General features: G+C 33.8%; 1 protein-coding gene across 1 annotated transcript in view; it reads right to left on the bottom strand.

The window, feature by feature from the left end:
* EYS (eyes shut homolog) overlaps window positions 1-17,021 on the bottom strand; it is a 1,661,361-nt gene that overhangs the window by 1,198,404 nt on the left and 445,936 nt on the right. Inside the window, exon 13 of the mRNA XM_060283543.1 lies at window positions 4,152-4,273. Within this exon, the coding sequence (XP_060139526.1) occupies window positions 4,152-4,273 (122 nt within the window). The remainder of the gene's footprint in view (window positions 1-4,151; window positions 4,274-17,021) is intronic.

The following is a 17,021-nucleotide window of genomic DNA, read 5'->3' on the forward strand; positions in this document are numbered from 1 at the left end:
ACACTCCATCCAAAAACAACAGAATACACATTTTTCTCAAGTGCTCATGGAACATTCTCCAGGATAGATCATATCTTGGGTCACAAATCAAGCCTTGGTAAATTTAAGAAAATTGAAATTGTATCAAATATGTTTTCTGACCACAGCGCCATGAGACATGAGATATCAATTACAGGAAAAGATCTGTAAAAAATACAAACACATGGAGGCTAAACAATACACTACTTAATAATGAAGTGATCACTCAAGAAATCAAAGAGGAAATTAAAAAAAATACCTAGAAACAAATGACAATGGAGACACAACGACCCAAAACCTATGGGATGCAGCAAAAGCACTTCTAAGGGGGAAGTTTATAGCAATACAAGGCCACCTTAAGAAGCAGTAAACATCTCGAATAAACAACCTAACCTTGCACCTCAAGCAATTAGAGAAAGAAGAACAAAAAAAACCCAAAGTTAGCAGAAGGAAAGAAATCATAAAAATCAGATCAGAAATAAATGAAAAAGAAATGAAGGAAACAATAGCAAAGATCAATAAAACTAAAAGCTGGTTCTTTGAGAAGATGAAAAATATTGATAAACCATTAGCCAGACTCAACAAGAAAAAAAGGGAGAAGACTCAAATCAGTAGAATTAGAAATGAAAAAGGAGAACTAACAACTGACACTGCAGAAATACAAAGCATCACGAGAGATTACTACAAGCAACTCTATGCCAATAAAATGGACAACCTGGAAGAAATGGACAAATTCTTAGAAATGCACGACCTGCCAAGACTGAATCAGGAAGAAATAGAAAATATGAACAGACCAATCACAAGCATTGAAATTGAAACTGTGATTAAAAATCTTTCAACAAATAAAAGCCCAGGACCAGAAGGCTTCACAGGCGAATTCTATCAAACATTTAGAGAAGAGCTAACACCTATCCTTCTCAAACTCTTCCAGAATATAGCAGAGGGTGGAACACTCCCAAATTCCTTCTATGAGGCCACCATCACCTTGATACCAAAACCAGAAAAGGAAGTCACAAAGAAAGAAAACTACAGACCAATATCACTGATGAACATAGATGCAAAAATCCTGAACAAAATACTAGCAAACAGAATCCAACAGCACATTAAAAGGATCATACACCATGATCAAGTGGAGTTTATTCCAGGAATGCAAGGATGCTTCAATATACACAAATCTATCAATATGATAAACCATATTAAGAAATTGAAGGGAAAAAAAACATATGATCGTCTCAATAGATGCAGAGAAAGCTTTTGACAAAATTCAGCACCCATTTATGATAAAAACCCTGCAGAAAGTAGGCATAGAGGGAACTTTCCTCAACATAATAAAGGCCATATATGACAAGCCCACAGCAAACATCATCCTCAATGGTGAAAAACTGAAAGCATTTCCACTAAGATCAGGAACAAGACAAGGTTGCTCACTCTCACCACTGTTATTCAACATAGTTTTGGAAGTTTTAACCAAAGTAATCAGAGAAGAAAAGGAAATAAAAGGAATCCAAATCAGAAAAGAAGAAGTAAAGCTGTCACTGTTTGCAGATGACATGATACTATACATAGAGAATCCTAAAGATGCTACCAGAAAACTACTAGAGCTAATCAATGAATTTGGTAAAGTAGCAGGATACAAAATTAATGCACAGAAATCTCTGGCATTCCTATACAATAATGATGAAAAATCTGAAAGTGAAATCAAGAAAACACTCCCATTTACCACTGCAACAAAAAGAATAAAATATCTAGGATTAAACCTACATAAGGAGAAATAAAGACCTGTATGCAGAAAATTATAAGACACTGATGAAAGAAATTAAAGATGATACAAATAGATGGAGAGATATACCGTGTTCTTGGATTGGAAGAATCAACATTGTGAAAATGACTCTACTACCCAAAGCAATCTATAGATTCAATGCAATCCCTATCAAACTACCACTGGCATTTTTCACAGAACTAGAACAAAAAAATTTGCAATTTGTATGGAAACACAAAAGACCCCGAATAGCCAAAGCAATCTTGAGAACGAAAAATGGAGCTGGAGGAATCAGGCTCCCTGACTTCAGACTATACTACAAAGCTACAGGAATCAAGACAGTATGGTACTGGCACAAACACAGAAAGATAGATCAATGGAACAGGATAGAAAGCCCAGAGATAAACCCACACACATATGGACACCTTATCTTTGATAAAGGTGGCAGGAATGTACAGTGGAGAAAGGACAGCCTCTTCAATAAGTGGTGCTGGGAAAACTGGACAGATACATGTAAAAGGATGAGATTAGATCACTCCCTAACACCATACACAAAAATAAGCTCAAAATGGATTAAAGACCTAAATGTAAGGCCAGAAACTATCAAACTCTTAGAGGAAAACATAGGCAGAACACTTTATGACATAAATCACAGCAAGATCCTTTCTGACCCACCTCCTAGAGAAATGGAAATAAAAACAAAAATAAACAAATGTTACCTAATGAAACTTCAAAGCTTTTGCACAACAAAGGAAACCATAAACAAGACCAAAAGACAACCCTCAGAATGGGAGAAAATATTTGCAAATGAAGCAACTGACAAAGGATTAATCTCCAAAATTTACAAGCAGCTCATGCATCTCAATAACAAAAAAAACAAACAACCCAATCCAAAAATGGGCAGAAGACCTAAATAGACATTTCTCCAAAGAAGATATACAGACTGCCAACAAACACATGAAAGAATGCTCAACATCATTAATCATTAGAGAAATACAAATCAAAACTACAATGAGATATCATCTCACACCAGTCAGAATGACCATCATCAAAAAATCTGGAAACAATAAATGCTGGAGAGGGTGTGGAGAAAAGGGAGCACTCTTGCACTGCTGGTGGGAATGTGAATTGGTTCAGCCACTATTGAGAACAGTATGGAGATTCCTTAAAAATCTACAAATAGAACTACCATATGACCCAGCAATCCCACTACTGGGTATATACCCTGAGAAAACCAAAATTCAAAAATAGTCATGTACCAAAATGTTCATTGCAGCTCTATTTACAATAGCCCAGAGATGGAAACAACCTAAGTGCCCATCATCGGATGAATGGATAAAGAAGATGTGGCACATATATACAATGGAATATTACTCAGCCATAAAAAGAAACGAAATGGAGCTATTTGTAATGAGGTGGATAAACCTAGAGTCTGTCATACAGAGTGCAGTATGTCAGAAAGAAAAAGACAAATACCATATGCTAACACATATATATGGAAGTTAAGAAAAGAAAAAAAATGTCATGAAGAACCTAGGGGTAAGACAGGAATAAATATACAGATCTACTGGAGAATGGACTTGAGGATATGGGGAGGGGGAAGGGTGAGCTGTGACAGGGCGAGAGAGAGTCATGGACATATATACACTAACAAACGTAAGGTAGATAGCTAGTAGGAAACAGCTGCATGGCACAGGGATATCGGCTCCGTGCTTTGTGACCGCCTGGAGGGGTGGGATAGAGAGGGTTGGAGGGAGAGATATGCAAGAGGGAAGAGATATGGGAACATATGTATATGTATAACTGATTCACTTTGTTATAAAGCAGAAACTAACACACCATTGTAAAGCAATTATACCCCAATAAAGATGTTTAAATATATATATATTATATATATATATATAAAATATAATTGTAGTATGGAACATGTTGATAGTAAATGTTGTAAAATTTACCAATAATTTGACTAAAATAATCCAAACTCATGATTAATTTATAAGAAATAATTTGAATTGAATTTAATAGACCCACTAAGGACACGTATTGTGGCACTGATTTTGCATGGAATGACCCGAAACAATGCTGAAATGGCAAAAGCGTGTCTTAAAGAAATAAGTGTATTCGTAAGATGAGCCACATCTGGACATTGCATTTCCAGGTTAAAATTTGTTTATTCCTTTTTTGACTGGACATCTGCACTTTGGTATTTGCAAATTTTAAATGAACGTGACACTATCTTTTCAGGAAATGGCTCTTCACCTTAATACCATTATTTTAATTAATTGATGTAAAGTGAAAACAATGTCTGGATATATCCCAAAGACATCGTGAATTCCAAATAATTTTGTAAAGAAACAATGAATATATTACTCACCGATAGCCATTGTCAAGGTCAGTACAGGTGGAATTGTTCTTACAGGGATTCTTTTTGCAGTCATTGAATTCTTGTTCACAAAAATATCCTTCCCAACCAGAAAGATACACGCATTGGTGGTTCTAAGGGAATATGAAAATTATACAACCTTTAGGTCATTTCTTATTACTCTTCATTATTTTGATCTCTGTCAATTTATGATTTTTTTCAATTTTTATAGAATGTCAATACTTCTCAAAAATTACTTTACCGCAGTTTAAAAACTATGTGAATGGTATTCTTTAGTATCTAATTCAATAAAAGTTAATATTTATGTGTCAAACTCACAATACAGAGCTATTGGTCTTGTTAAATGTTAATATAAAATTGGTGTATTAGTAATATGAAGACTAGTGATTGTGTAAAACTAAATAACTAAATGTGGTACTTGGCAACTAGCTCATGAGTTAAAAAAATAACTACAACAAAATAAACCTGACAACTTTGTGATATTACTTACAAATAATTAACTTATGTAAGTGTAGTATTGTTCATTTATTGAAATTATAAAACTTTGCATATTATTTTTCTGAAGAATTGAATTGGTCTATAACAATATTCAAAATACTGGAAGCAAAATTGCTTTTCCTGATTGGGCAAATAGAAAAACAACCCAAAAGACACCTCAAATTATGGTGGGACAGTAATTTATACATTAAAAATAATTTTGAAGACTAGAGCTCTTTTCAAAAAGTTAGAATTTGGGCTCTAAGGTTTAGCAATTCTAGATTTAGAAATACGAAAAATTGTAGCATCAATGTTAGGTGTTATCTTGATCTTCTCTGTTCAGTACCAGTAGCCACTGACCACCTGTGGTTATAGAGCATTGAAATGTGCCTGGTCCCAAATGAGGCTGTAAGTATAAAATACACACTGGATTTGGAAAAGTTAATATTAAAAAATATATATAAAGTATCTCACTAATAATTTTATTACATGTTGTAATGGTAATAATTTGGATATAAAGAGTTAAACACACAATTGTATTATTAAAATTAATTTCATCTGTTTCTTTGGATTTTTTTTAATGTGGCTGCTTGAAAATTTACTGAACACACATAGATTTTGTTACATTTCTAATGGAGAGAGCTGTGTCAGGTGATGCCAGCCCAACTTTTCACTTGGGAATGGAGTTGAGTCTACATAGTTCTGTGAACACACAAGAGCAGGAGCTCTCTGAGATGGGAAAACATGTTCTGGTGTAATACATTCCAGTACCTTGAGAAGGCCTGGCACCAGTGGACGCTTAATACCTGTTGATTGAACAATGGAAACAATGATAGGAAAAATAATGTAAAATATGAAGTTAGTACACAAAACAGACTTCACAAAGTCTTCACTATAGGTAGACAGAAAGTTCGTAGAGTTCAAACATTCCAGTCAACTAAATTTTTTCACCAGAGAAACACATACATTCATGCTCAATGTAGATGCATTTAGGTTACAATAATCCAAATGTATGAGTAGCTCCACTGAGGTCCCAGCTTTAGTTTTCAGCTGCTTGTGAAAAGCAGAGGGATGAGAGTGGCCATACGAAGACCAGATTTTACTCCTGAACATGTGTTCATTCTCCACTCAAGAGTTCTCACTCTCAGTACTTATGGTTTGCTGGATTTCAGCAGCAATTTTTTCCTGTGTTCTGCCTCTATCATTGTGAACTTCCTCAGAGTTTGGCAGTATTCAGAAATTTTTCATTGATTGCATTTAGCTTCTTTCTTTTTCCTTCTCTTTTGTGTAAGCGTTACAAAGAGGACTTACATGAAAATTGAAGGTAATGATCATATTTTGTTTAATGCATATGCTATTTGAAATGGAAGCAATTCTATAACAAGCAAGACTAAGCATCTGCTGTAGTGAATGGGGGACCGTGACCCAACCTAGTGAAAGACAGAAGGGCAGATCAGGATGCAGGATGGATGTCCGTAACCCGTGGACCATGTGAGGTGCCCTTTAGTTATTTCTGGCAATTCACCTTCAAAGGGGTGTTAATTGTTTCTGTTAAGACAAATGCATGAGTATACTGCTGGTTTTTATTTTGACGTATCAGTAGTAATTTGAAACAAATTCAGTGAGTGAACAAAAAAGCCAAACAAATTTCTTTGCCATTAAAGCCATATATTTCTTATTGGTATTCTTGATGATTTAATAATGAGTAGAAAATTGCCATGCATTTAATGATCTAATTATCACTAAAGTGTCAGGTACCAAAGCAGTGATCTCCAGATATGATGGAATCTGTATGAAACAGAAACAAAGTGATCAAGGAAATAGACATTTTTCTAATATTAAACATGAAAAAAATATAAATGTTGCAGAGAGCAGAATATTAAGTAGAATTAACCCATAGTTCAAGTATTTCTATTCATCTGTTTCTTACTTGATTCAGAAGCATTATTCTGAACTTAGATATTCTTAGTGCAAAGCACTTTCCCAATCAACACTATAAAGTTAATTAATTCCAGTAACTTAAAATAATAAAGCTGACACACTACTTTTAAGCCATATTACCTTGGCATTCCATAATCATATAATAATATTTTGAGTTACTTTTCCTGAGGAGGAAAATGTATTTAAATATGTTTACTAAAATGAGTAAAAGTTTGTATAATTTGTGAGGTTGGTGTCACATTGTTTTTACCTCTTAATGCAAAGTAGACATTTGTCTTCCTGCCAAATTCAGATAAAAAAGTTTTCATAGTTTGAAAATACATAGTGAGTAGGAGACAGGAAAGGCAGAAGATGATAAAAGATGACACAGATCCAACTCAGTGAACTACACAGCCAGTGAGACAGAAGACAAAGTGGTCAAGTTTGGTAGGTATAATAACTACATATATAACACACTCTATATAATATTCTGCATGTAACTATGTAGTAGCAGTTTAGTTTTTCAGGCTGAGCTAGATATTTTAAATCCTTGTGATCAGTGACAAATATACAAATGTAAGAAGGTTAGCATAATTCTGAATATAAATTTTGAAGTCTGAGAGATGACATTTGAACACCAGCTTTGTGGCTTATTAAATATCCATACATGTATGGGGTATTGAATTTCTATTGCTGTGTAGAAAATTACCACAAATTTAGCAGCTTTAAACATAAATTTGCTGTCTCACATTTTCTGTGGTTCATATGTCCAGACACAGGTGAGTCAAGTCCTTTGCTTAAAGTCTCACCGGGCTAAAACAAGGTATTGACTGGGGTTATGATCTCATCTGAGGCTTGGGTTCCTTTTCCAAACAGTGGTTGTCAGTAAAATTTATTGCATTGTGGCCCTAGGACTTGGGTCTGGTCACTTGCTAGTTGCCAGGCATGGACGGCTCTCAGATCCAGATGGTGTCACATCCTTGGCACATGGCCTTGTCTTCTCAAAGCAAGTGGGGTGGCTTGTTCCTTCAAGGCCAACAGGGGAGCACCTGCTTCTGTGTCTTGTCTCCTTTAAGGACCCATCTAATTAGGTCAGGCACACCCGAGATAATCTTACATTTGATAAATCAAAGTAAGCTGATTAGGGACCTTAGTTACACCTGTAAAATCTCTTTTTCCATATAAAGTAACATAAATGGTAGTACTATCTCACTATTTTCACAGGTCTTACTTATGCTCAAGGAGAGTAGGTTTTACAGGACATGTGCACTAGGAGGTGGAGATCTTGGGGCCATTTTATAATTCTGCCTAACACATCTGCTAACCTACTTAATTTATCTAAGTAAACTATATAAGTTATCTAAGCCTCAGGTGCATTTATACATAAAGTACCAATAATGTCTACTTCATATGCTTATTTTGAGCATTGTATGCAGTAATGATTTGGCTTGGCCTAGTAATGACATGCTTGGCCTAGTGACCAATAATCACCACTAATCAATAGCAACCATTCCTTCCAGGCTTGCCAGACTAGATCTGACAAGGTCAAAGTACAACACACAACAAGTACTGCACTTGAACATAATTATCCATATCTACATTATTTCTTTGTATAGTAAGATCCCTACATACGAATGAGTTCTGTTCTGAGAGTGTGTTCATTAGGTACAACAAAGTTAGCCTAGGTGCCCAACTAACACAGTCGGCTATATAGTACTGTACTGTAATAAGTTTATAATACCTTTTACACAAATAATACATAAAAAACAAACACAAAAATAAAGAAAACATTTTTAGTCTTGCAGTATGGTACCTTGAAAAGTACAGTAGTACATCACAACAGCTGGCACTTCTTAGCAGTACCAGCTACATCATTGCTGCTTTTACACTTGCTTCTGTACATCCTGGGCTTGAAATAAAGATAGTGTACTACTGTACCCTACACAGTAAAGTATACAGTAAAGTACACAAAAGCACAGCCAATTGTAGAGGATCCACGCACGTGACAAAGTACGCCAGACACATGAACTAACTTACGCAACTGGACATGCAAATGCACGTCCACATCTTTGAAAGTTTGAAACTTGAAGGTTCATATGTAAGGAAATTACTGTATGAAAAATTTTCATTATTTCGTTATTTTTATTTTATTATTTAAAAGTATTTACTTTTCATTGTTTCTTTTATGAACAATTTTTCATTACTATTATTTATTATTATTATTTTACATTACTTCTTTGTATGAACATACTGAAGGATAAAGATTATCAGACTAGGAAAACAAAGATGAAAGAGGAGGAGAGAGAGAATCCAGCAATGTATCGATTACAAACACAAACTTAAACAATATGGACAAATTTCAGATAATAAATTAGGAAAATTGATCAAGAAATAGTGGAAAATCTTACTAAATAAGTAAACACTTTTAAATGCACCAAAAAGGGAGATTGGCAGTATGCTTACAAAGACAAATAAAATCGCTTTCAAATCTTTAATTCTTCTCTTGTGTCATATAGGTGCAGAAAACAGAAAAGCAGGGGAACTACCCAACTTAAATTTTGAGACTAGTAAAGTCTAGATACCAAAATCTGGCAAGCATATAACAAGAAATGCAAACTCAGTCAATCTTATGTGATCAAAAAAAGTAAAATTGAAAAAAATAATTTTAAGTAATTGAATCTAAGAGTGCCTTCAAGATTTGTTCTATTATGAGCAGGTAATTTGTTTTTGTCTTACAGAAATAAAAGTATGCTTCAATAGAAGAAACTCTATTAAAGAAGGAAAAAATGGTTTGACCATCTCAGATTCAGAAAAAAACATTATATAATTCAACACACATTCATAAAAATTCTCTTATCAAATGAGAACTTTTCAGGAATGTCCTTATATTAATAAAAGCTATTTACCAAACAAACAAGCAAACAACAACAAAAAATCCTGCCAAACCTCATTTTGCCAAAAACAACTAGAGAAGCTGAGTAAAATACATAGAACAATGATTGAATTCTGAAAAGAACAACCAAAACAGATTGCATCTCATAAATTCTGGAGAGAAGGGAAGCAAACTAAAGTAAGATCACTCTTGCCCTTGATTTTAATGCCAGGACATTTGCTTTCTTAAATTCAGGTAAATAGAAGCAGCTGGAGCTTGCAGCAATTTTCCTGGAATGAATATATATATATATATATTTGTGTGTGTGTGTGTGTGTATATATATATATATATATATATATACACACACAAATATATGTATTCAACTCTGTTGAGGAGAGAGGTCCATGAAGAGAAGAACAAACAAATGATCCCAAATATTGAGGAGCAATCATTTAGAGACATTTGTTGCCTAGGGTGAAACTACCCAATGTAAGCAGAAAGCAACTAAAGTGAATAGCAAAGATTCAGTAGTCTTGTGTTCCAGGAAAGGTCAAGGTTGGAGTTTAGGGCCTGTAAGATGCAATGGTCCTGCGAAACACTTTTTGCTTTCATGGAAACCCCAAGGTCTAGAAGTAAAACAAACCAGCCAAACTCCCAGCCCAGATCATGCTAAAACCCCACTCTACATTTTAGTTGAGGTCATCGATCTGTGCTCTGTTGTCCTGCCAGAGAAATGAAGTGCTCTTTGGAGGAAGTTAACATTAGAGGAAATTTTTCAATATTTGATAACAAAATGTCTGGTATTCAATAAAAAATTAAAGAATGTTGATGATCAAAATTCAAGAGAAAATGAGACAGTAGGAAGAGATTATTCAGATATTGTGTTACTGGATATTCTTAAATGACTATGATTAATATATGTGAGAATATAGAAGACAAAATAGAGAATTTCACTAGAAACCTGCTATAAAAAAGTCAAAAAAAATACTGTGATTTGGAAATAATAATAATTGAAATTTAATCATTTATTCCATTATTTTAATAAAATCTTAGTAGAGGATTAGTAGTAAATATCCAGACTGAAGTACATAAAGACAAAAGAATAAAGAAGTCAGAAAAAAACCTGTCAAATATGGGAAATAATAAAAAGAATTGAAATATTAAAGAGGGAGAAGAGAAACTGGATAAGAGCAATATTTGAAAAAATTACTGCCTGAGAATTGTCCAAAGATAACAGAAGACAGTAACCACAGATTTAGAAAGATCTCCAGACCTATGCTGGATTAAGCACAAAGAAAATACTATCTAGGGTAAAACTGCTGATAATGAAAGAAAGAGTAAATCTTAAAAGCAGCCAAAGAACAAAGACACTTACTTTCAAAGGGACATCAGGTCTGACAATTTGCTTCCCAACAGTGGAAACAAGAACCCAGTAGAACAATATGATAATGGACTGAGAGAAATTAATTGCCAACCTAAAAGTCCACCACTATGAAACATATCCTTCAACTGGGGAAGAAGAAAAACTCCTTTTAAGAAAAAACAAAGCTTGAGGATTTACTGCAGTATGTAAGATTGCAGGGATTTGATGAGAGACAGCCAGGATTTAAAATCAAGCTCCATGAATTATTAGCTAAATAAAAATAAGCCTGCTACTTAATCTCAAGGAACATCAGAAATAATGGTACTTGACTGATGAGGGTGGAGGATTAAATGAGTCTTAGGATAGGACTTCATATGATATCTGACTCACAGTCAGATACCAGTAACTTAACTAAAATGTTCTCTTACCTGTGACATTTCCAGGTAATCTAAATTACTCTTGTGCATTGGATTCCTGCTTCTCTGGCATTCTTCCATCTGGAATATCTTCACTTACTTCCCGTGACCTCTGCCCCAACTTTTGAAATTTGGTTCCTCCCTCCAGGTCAAAATAAATGCCACATTCTACCTGAAGCTTTGATCATTTCCTCCAGTATACTTCCCTTTCTCACAATTACTGTTTTATTGTTCATGACCCTTTTTATGTATACTAGTTACATACGTGTTCCATCTTATGCTTGGTACGTACCATATTTTAAAATAACTTACTTATTTTATTGTGTATTTTTCTAACTTGTAAAATATAAATTCAAATCTGTTTTGTCCACCAATTATCACTATCTTGAATACTATCTTATATTTGACTGAAAGAAGGGATGTTAAATCATGGAATATATATGATATTAATTGTTAATATGTAGTCCAGAAAATATTTTATTTATAATTTCTAGATATTCAGTCATCTCATTTTCCTAACAAGAAAAATTATATTTTAGAATTCCTTTAAATAGCCCTTCCTTACAATCAACTAAAACTAGTTCTATAAATGAGGATTGAAAATCCCAATGAAAGAAGCATTAGACTGACTCCATTATGAAGTGTTTACATATTGAGGTAATTATATTTGATTGTCTTAGCCACAAAATTCATCTTACTTTATGAAACTTACTTTTCGATTCCTGAAAATTTAGATACACACTAAAAAAATAAAAATTTAAAAAACACTTATATTGTTGTCTTTTTCTAATTCATTACTCATATGATCCTAGGAAGAAGGACAAAGATTTAGTTTTTCACCAATAAAATGAAAAAAATTGAAAATCCATAATGAGTTCAGTTCTTGTAAGAATAAAGGGCTCTGCCTGTTGACTTATTGTCCGTTTCCTTTTAGTATTATTTTAAGTACTTAGTCTAATCTTTAAAGATTTATAGAATTAACCATAGACATAAAGACTTCCAAATACTGGATAAAGTGATACTCAGGGTTAGACATGAATACGGTCATCTTTATTCTTAAAAACAAACAAGCAAAACTATGTTAACATTATTTCTTTCAGCTGGAGAAAATGATTTATCTTGGTTCTTTAAATCTAAAATGAAATAATATGTATTATTCTGACAGAAAGTTAATGTAATATTTAAAAACAATTTCTATAAAAAGTTATAAATGTTGAATCTGATTGAACATATTCTGAAATAAAGCAATGGAAATATATGTTAAATTGAGTGATAGTTTCAAGGCAGAACTGTTTTAGAAAAACACAATTTCTTTAACTTGGGAAAATCTAATATAAATATGTGAAGAATATGAAAAGCCACACATTAGATGTGGATATTAATAGAGCATAAATGAAACTATGCTGACCTTTTAAAACACTTTCTAAAGGAAATATAAGCCGCTAAGAAATTTAGTCACTGTTTTCATGTAAAGATACTTTTTGCTAGTGATAAAAGGGCAAATTAGTATTTTAGTGCCTATTCTAAATGAGAAAATGACATTAAGCGCAGATTTCCACTTTTATTTGCTATATTCTAGTCAATCTACTCATAAAATTCATATTATATTCTTCAAAATAATCTCAGCTCTTTGTCTACTCTGCTATTTTGGATCTGTAGTCTCTATTAGCAATCCATTTGTGATAATGTAGCTCTCTTATTGCATGTCCTACCTTCAGAAACTATTTGTGATCCTTTCCAAAGGGTTCGCCTACTTTTAACAGTACTTTTTGTTTGTTTTTAAAGAAAGGGTTTAAAACTAGAATAAAAGAGCTTAGGCTACCAGCACCAGAATTTTATTCCTCACTGATAACATAGCTATGATGGGAAAAGAGTTTACCTGCCATTGAGGTGTACTGTTCCTGCACATTCTTATATCTTCAATACTGCTTTCCATACTGACTCAATTTGACAACTGGAGATATAATCTATTACACAAAACTTTATCCCCAGGGCATAGATAGTACTTAAGAATACAAAAAACATAAACTTCTGAGGAACTGTCACCAACATAAAGGTGTCAGAATATGAATGCAATTCTGCTACAGATAGTTTAGGTGTTTGGGACAATTACTTTTTGGTCTGAAAGCCAAATGACAATAATACAAGCACACCATGAACTAAAAATCATTTTGCCCCATCAGGCTTTTTCTAAGATACATTGCAGAAGGATAATACGTAATTCCTTTTCTCACACTCAGTTTTCTAGCACATTAGAAAGCCCATAGCACTTTACATCTTTTATTGCTCCAAACTGTCTTAAACATTAGATTATTTGGCTCAGTTATTTTAAAGATTTTTGTTTGTTAATTGTAAATAAGAAACTCTCATACAATCACATTTCCCTAGGGTGTGTAAATAAATAAAGCAGTTGTGCTCTTACTGAGCAGGGTGGGGAGCCCAGAGCCCTGCTGGTTTAGCTGTCCTAGCCTCTCTCTCTCCACACCAGCCCCTAAGGACAGCATTCACCCACATCAGAGTCTCAAAACGCAGATTGAAAACCACTGATCCATTCAACTTATTCCATTTTATAATGAGAAAGCTGAACCCGTAGAGGCTAATTGCTCAAGCTGCTGTAACTAGTTGACGGCAAAACAGAATTAGAGGGCTTCCCTGGTGGCGCAGTGGTTGAGAGTCCACCTGCCGATGCTAGGGGTCACGGGTTCTTACCCCGGTCCAGGAAGATCCCACATGCTGCGGAGCGGCTGGGTCCGTTGAGCCATGGCCGCTGAGCCTGCGCGTCCGGAGCCTGTGCTCCGCAACGGGAGAGGCCACAGCAGTGAGAGGCCCGCGTACCACAAAAAAATACACAGAATTAGAACTCATGTCTCCTGACTCTTTGTCTAGTATTCACAAATGTAGCAAAAAAATCAGTTAAAAACGTCTGGTAAATTAATATATTCAGAAATATATTTTCTGAAATATACCATGAAAACAATCTGAGAATTTTGTTAAGGTAACTTTCAAATCATGTATGTTGAATATTCCCTTTTAATATATGAATTCATTTATATATATATATATATATTCTCTTTTCTCTGTATATTATTAAGTAGCTAGATAGTCTAGTTGACACCAAAATGATGCTGTACAAATAGCAGTGACCAATAGTCATTAACTTTACCCTCATAATAGAGATGCTAAAGGAGAAAGCCCGGAGGTTAACAGTATAACCAATGTTAATCTCTTATAACTGACGTTCTAACATGTAGTTTGAGTTGTACATGCATGGAATAAGGAGATCTACCCTGGCTCTACAGGTGGTTTTCAGGTTGGATATGGACAGCTTTCATGCTCACTGAGCTTGATGGTGCCAGGCAGTAGAGACAGTAAATATCATCACTTTGACTGAAGAATGCAGCCAACAGTCACGAGGTGTTTGCAGCCTCAGGATATATGAAAATCAGTGTGGCTGAAAGTTTTCAGACCATGAATATGGAACTCATTTCCAGCATAGTGACCCCAAGGGAAATAAGCATCTCTAACCATAGAAAAGTAAGCCAGGCTTTTACACAGCAGAAGTAGAAGCAAGTACCAAGCAAACAATGTAATATTTGCCTATTGTTTTAGATACTTTCAATAACTCCTTGCAATAGATCATTTTATCACTTGGTAAAGTAAAATAAACTAATGAATATGATAAATTGTTAAGATATTTCAAATATGGTTTTACAGTTATTTTGACTATTTTATATTATGTAAAACTTTTTGTTCTTGATATTTTAAATTTATTAGGATTTTTAACTTAATTCTGTAAAATTAGGTGGAGGTTTTCTTTAGTTTTTAAACAGAAAGTATTTATGTGTAACACTAGGTAGATAGATGATAGATGGATAGGTAGATAGATATAATATATTGCATATAATTATAGATATATCTAGCATATATAACAATAAATGCATATAGTATATTTCAAATACATTTTACATTATATATATAATCTGAATCTAAAGCTTATTTTCAGAGTTATTTAGCAAATACCACATATTATAGTGTTTCTGCCTCTTTGTTTCCCCTTTTTTAAACATAATTATTTCCTAACAATTTCCAAGAGGAATTCTAGCACATCACAGTTAGAAGAGCACTGGTTAGAGTCATAATGTAAGACCTAATGTAAGTCATAATTGCCATGACCTTAATGATTATTGAATACTTTGTTTATCTGTAGGTTGCAGTTCCTTGATAGGAGAGCTGTTTCGTCTTATGGTTAACCATAATGATTTTATCGCAGGTTAATAAGCTACCTTTGCAACAGAATTAGTAGCAAGAAGGGTGAAATAAGAACTCAGCCACAAGTGTTGTAACCAAGAAAGCAGCGGGCAGGAAGGGCTAAGACGGTGTAACAATGCTCAGAAAAGTGTGAACTCCAGTTTCAGATAGCCTCTTGTCATCAGCCTGTTGGGATCCATGAATCCAATAATAATTTCAAGAAGCAAATGTGGTATTCTCAAATATCATTAACTATGAAAGCAAGCCCTCTGAGATGTGTTTGGCATTTTAGAATTTAATATTATTGATTTGATCACTACTCCCCTTCCTCCTCAGGTAATCAGATGGGTCTTTCTTCTTTTGTTTCTTCTTTTTCTACTTATTTGTTTATTTATTTTGTGTGCGTGTGTGTGGAATCAGGGAATAAAGGCTGTGTTTTCATTCTATCGATAAGTAAATATTTTCTACATAAATTAAACCACTTATGGGTTCTTATATATCTTCCACATATATTAAACCATTGACATAATGTGAATGGAGACAGGAGTGAATCCCCTGGAAGGGTCAGAGTGTTTGGCCTGGTCTAGGAGGCTGCTGCATGTAGGCCACTGAGAAACACATCTAACTGCTCCTAACTGGTCATAATATTTATATAAATAAACGTGGACTAGGTCACTAACTCTTTCAATCTTAAAATGATCATGTTTTTTATTGCTCTATTTAGATTTCCCAGAAGACCCAGGTGTTAACAAGGACAGTGGCTCTACTGCGCCTAGTGTTCTACCAGCTGTCTAGAGCATTCCTCGTGATTCCTTAATTCCCGTTTAACAAAATTATGTTCTGAAATGACAGCTGGGAACACAGTAAGTTTTTCTTGGAAGAGCCACTGTTAAAATATACCTTTGTTTCTAATCTCTTAGACTAGTTCATGAGGCAAGATGTGTTTTTAAAAACACACAGAGAGAAATGTCTTATCATGTCATAATAATCAATATTTATTCACTAAGAACATCAGATAAATTAATCTTAATGTGTTTTAGTTAAACAAAGTCAATAGCCATTGTCATATACAGAAAGGAAGCAGTCTCCAATGACCTTGGATTTAAGTTTACAAGTACTCTTTCAGGTAGTTTCTTTTTATTCTGTTAACATAAATATTTATAATAAGAGGAAATTTCTAAGTATGAAACATAAAAGTAATTTGTTAATATGTGATAATATTAAATCACTAGTAACTTTATAATCATATATCATATAATCATTTTCTTGCCAAATCATGTAACATTTTAAGCAATCATCTTAAAATTTTGAGACAAAAATAATTTTGGAAGAACATGTTTTTTCTTTGTTAGAAGTTCTTTCTCTAGGTGTGGTAAGCTACTATCCTGACTAAAAGGCTACCTTCCAAAGATGGTTACTATAAGTATTTCAGCTGATAGTGTTATGGAGATTTCCTTGTATGTTATTTGTTGCTTTTTTTCCCCCTTACTACTTTTAATAGTTTTTCTTCTTTCTTTCTTTCTTTCTCTTTCTTTCTTTTTCTTTCTTTCTTTTCTTTCTTTC

Source organism: Globicephala melas, chromosome 14 (genome assembly GCF_963455315.2).
Source record: "Globicephala melas chromosome 14, mGloMel1.2, whole genome shotgun sequence".
Lineage (NCBI taxonomy): Eukaryota > Metazoa > Chordata > Mammalia > Artiodactyla > Delphinidae > Globicephala > Globicephala melas.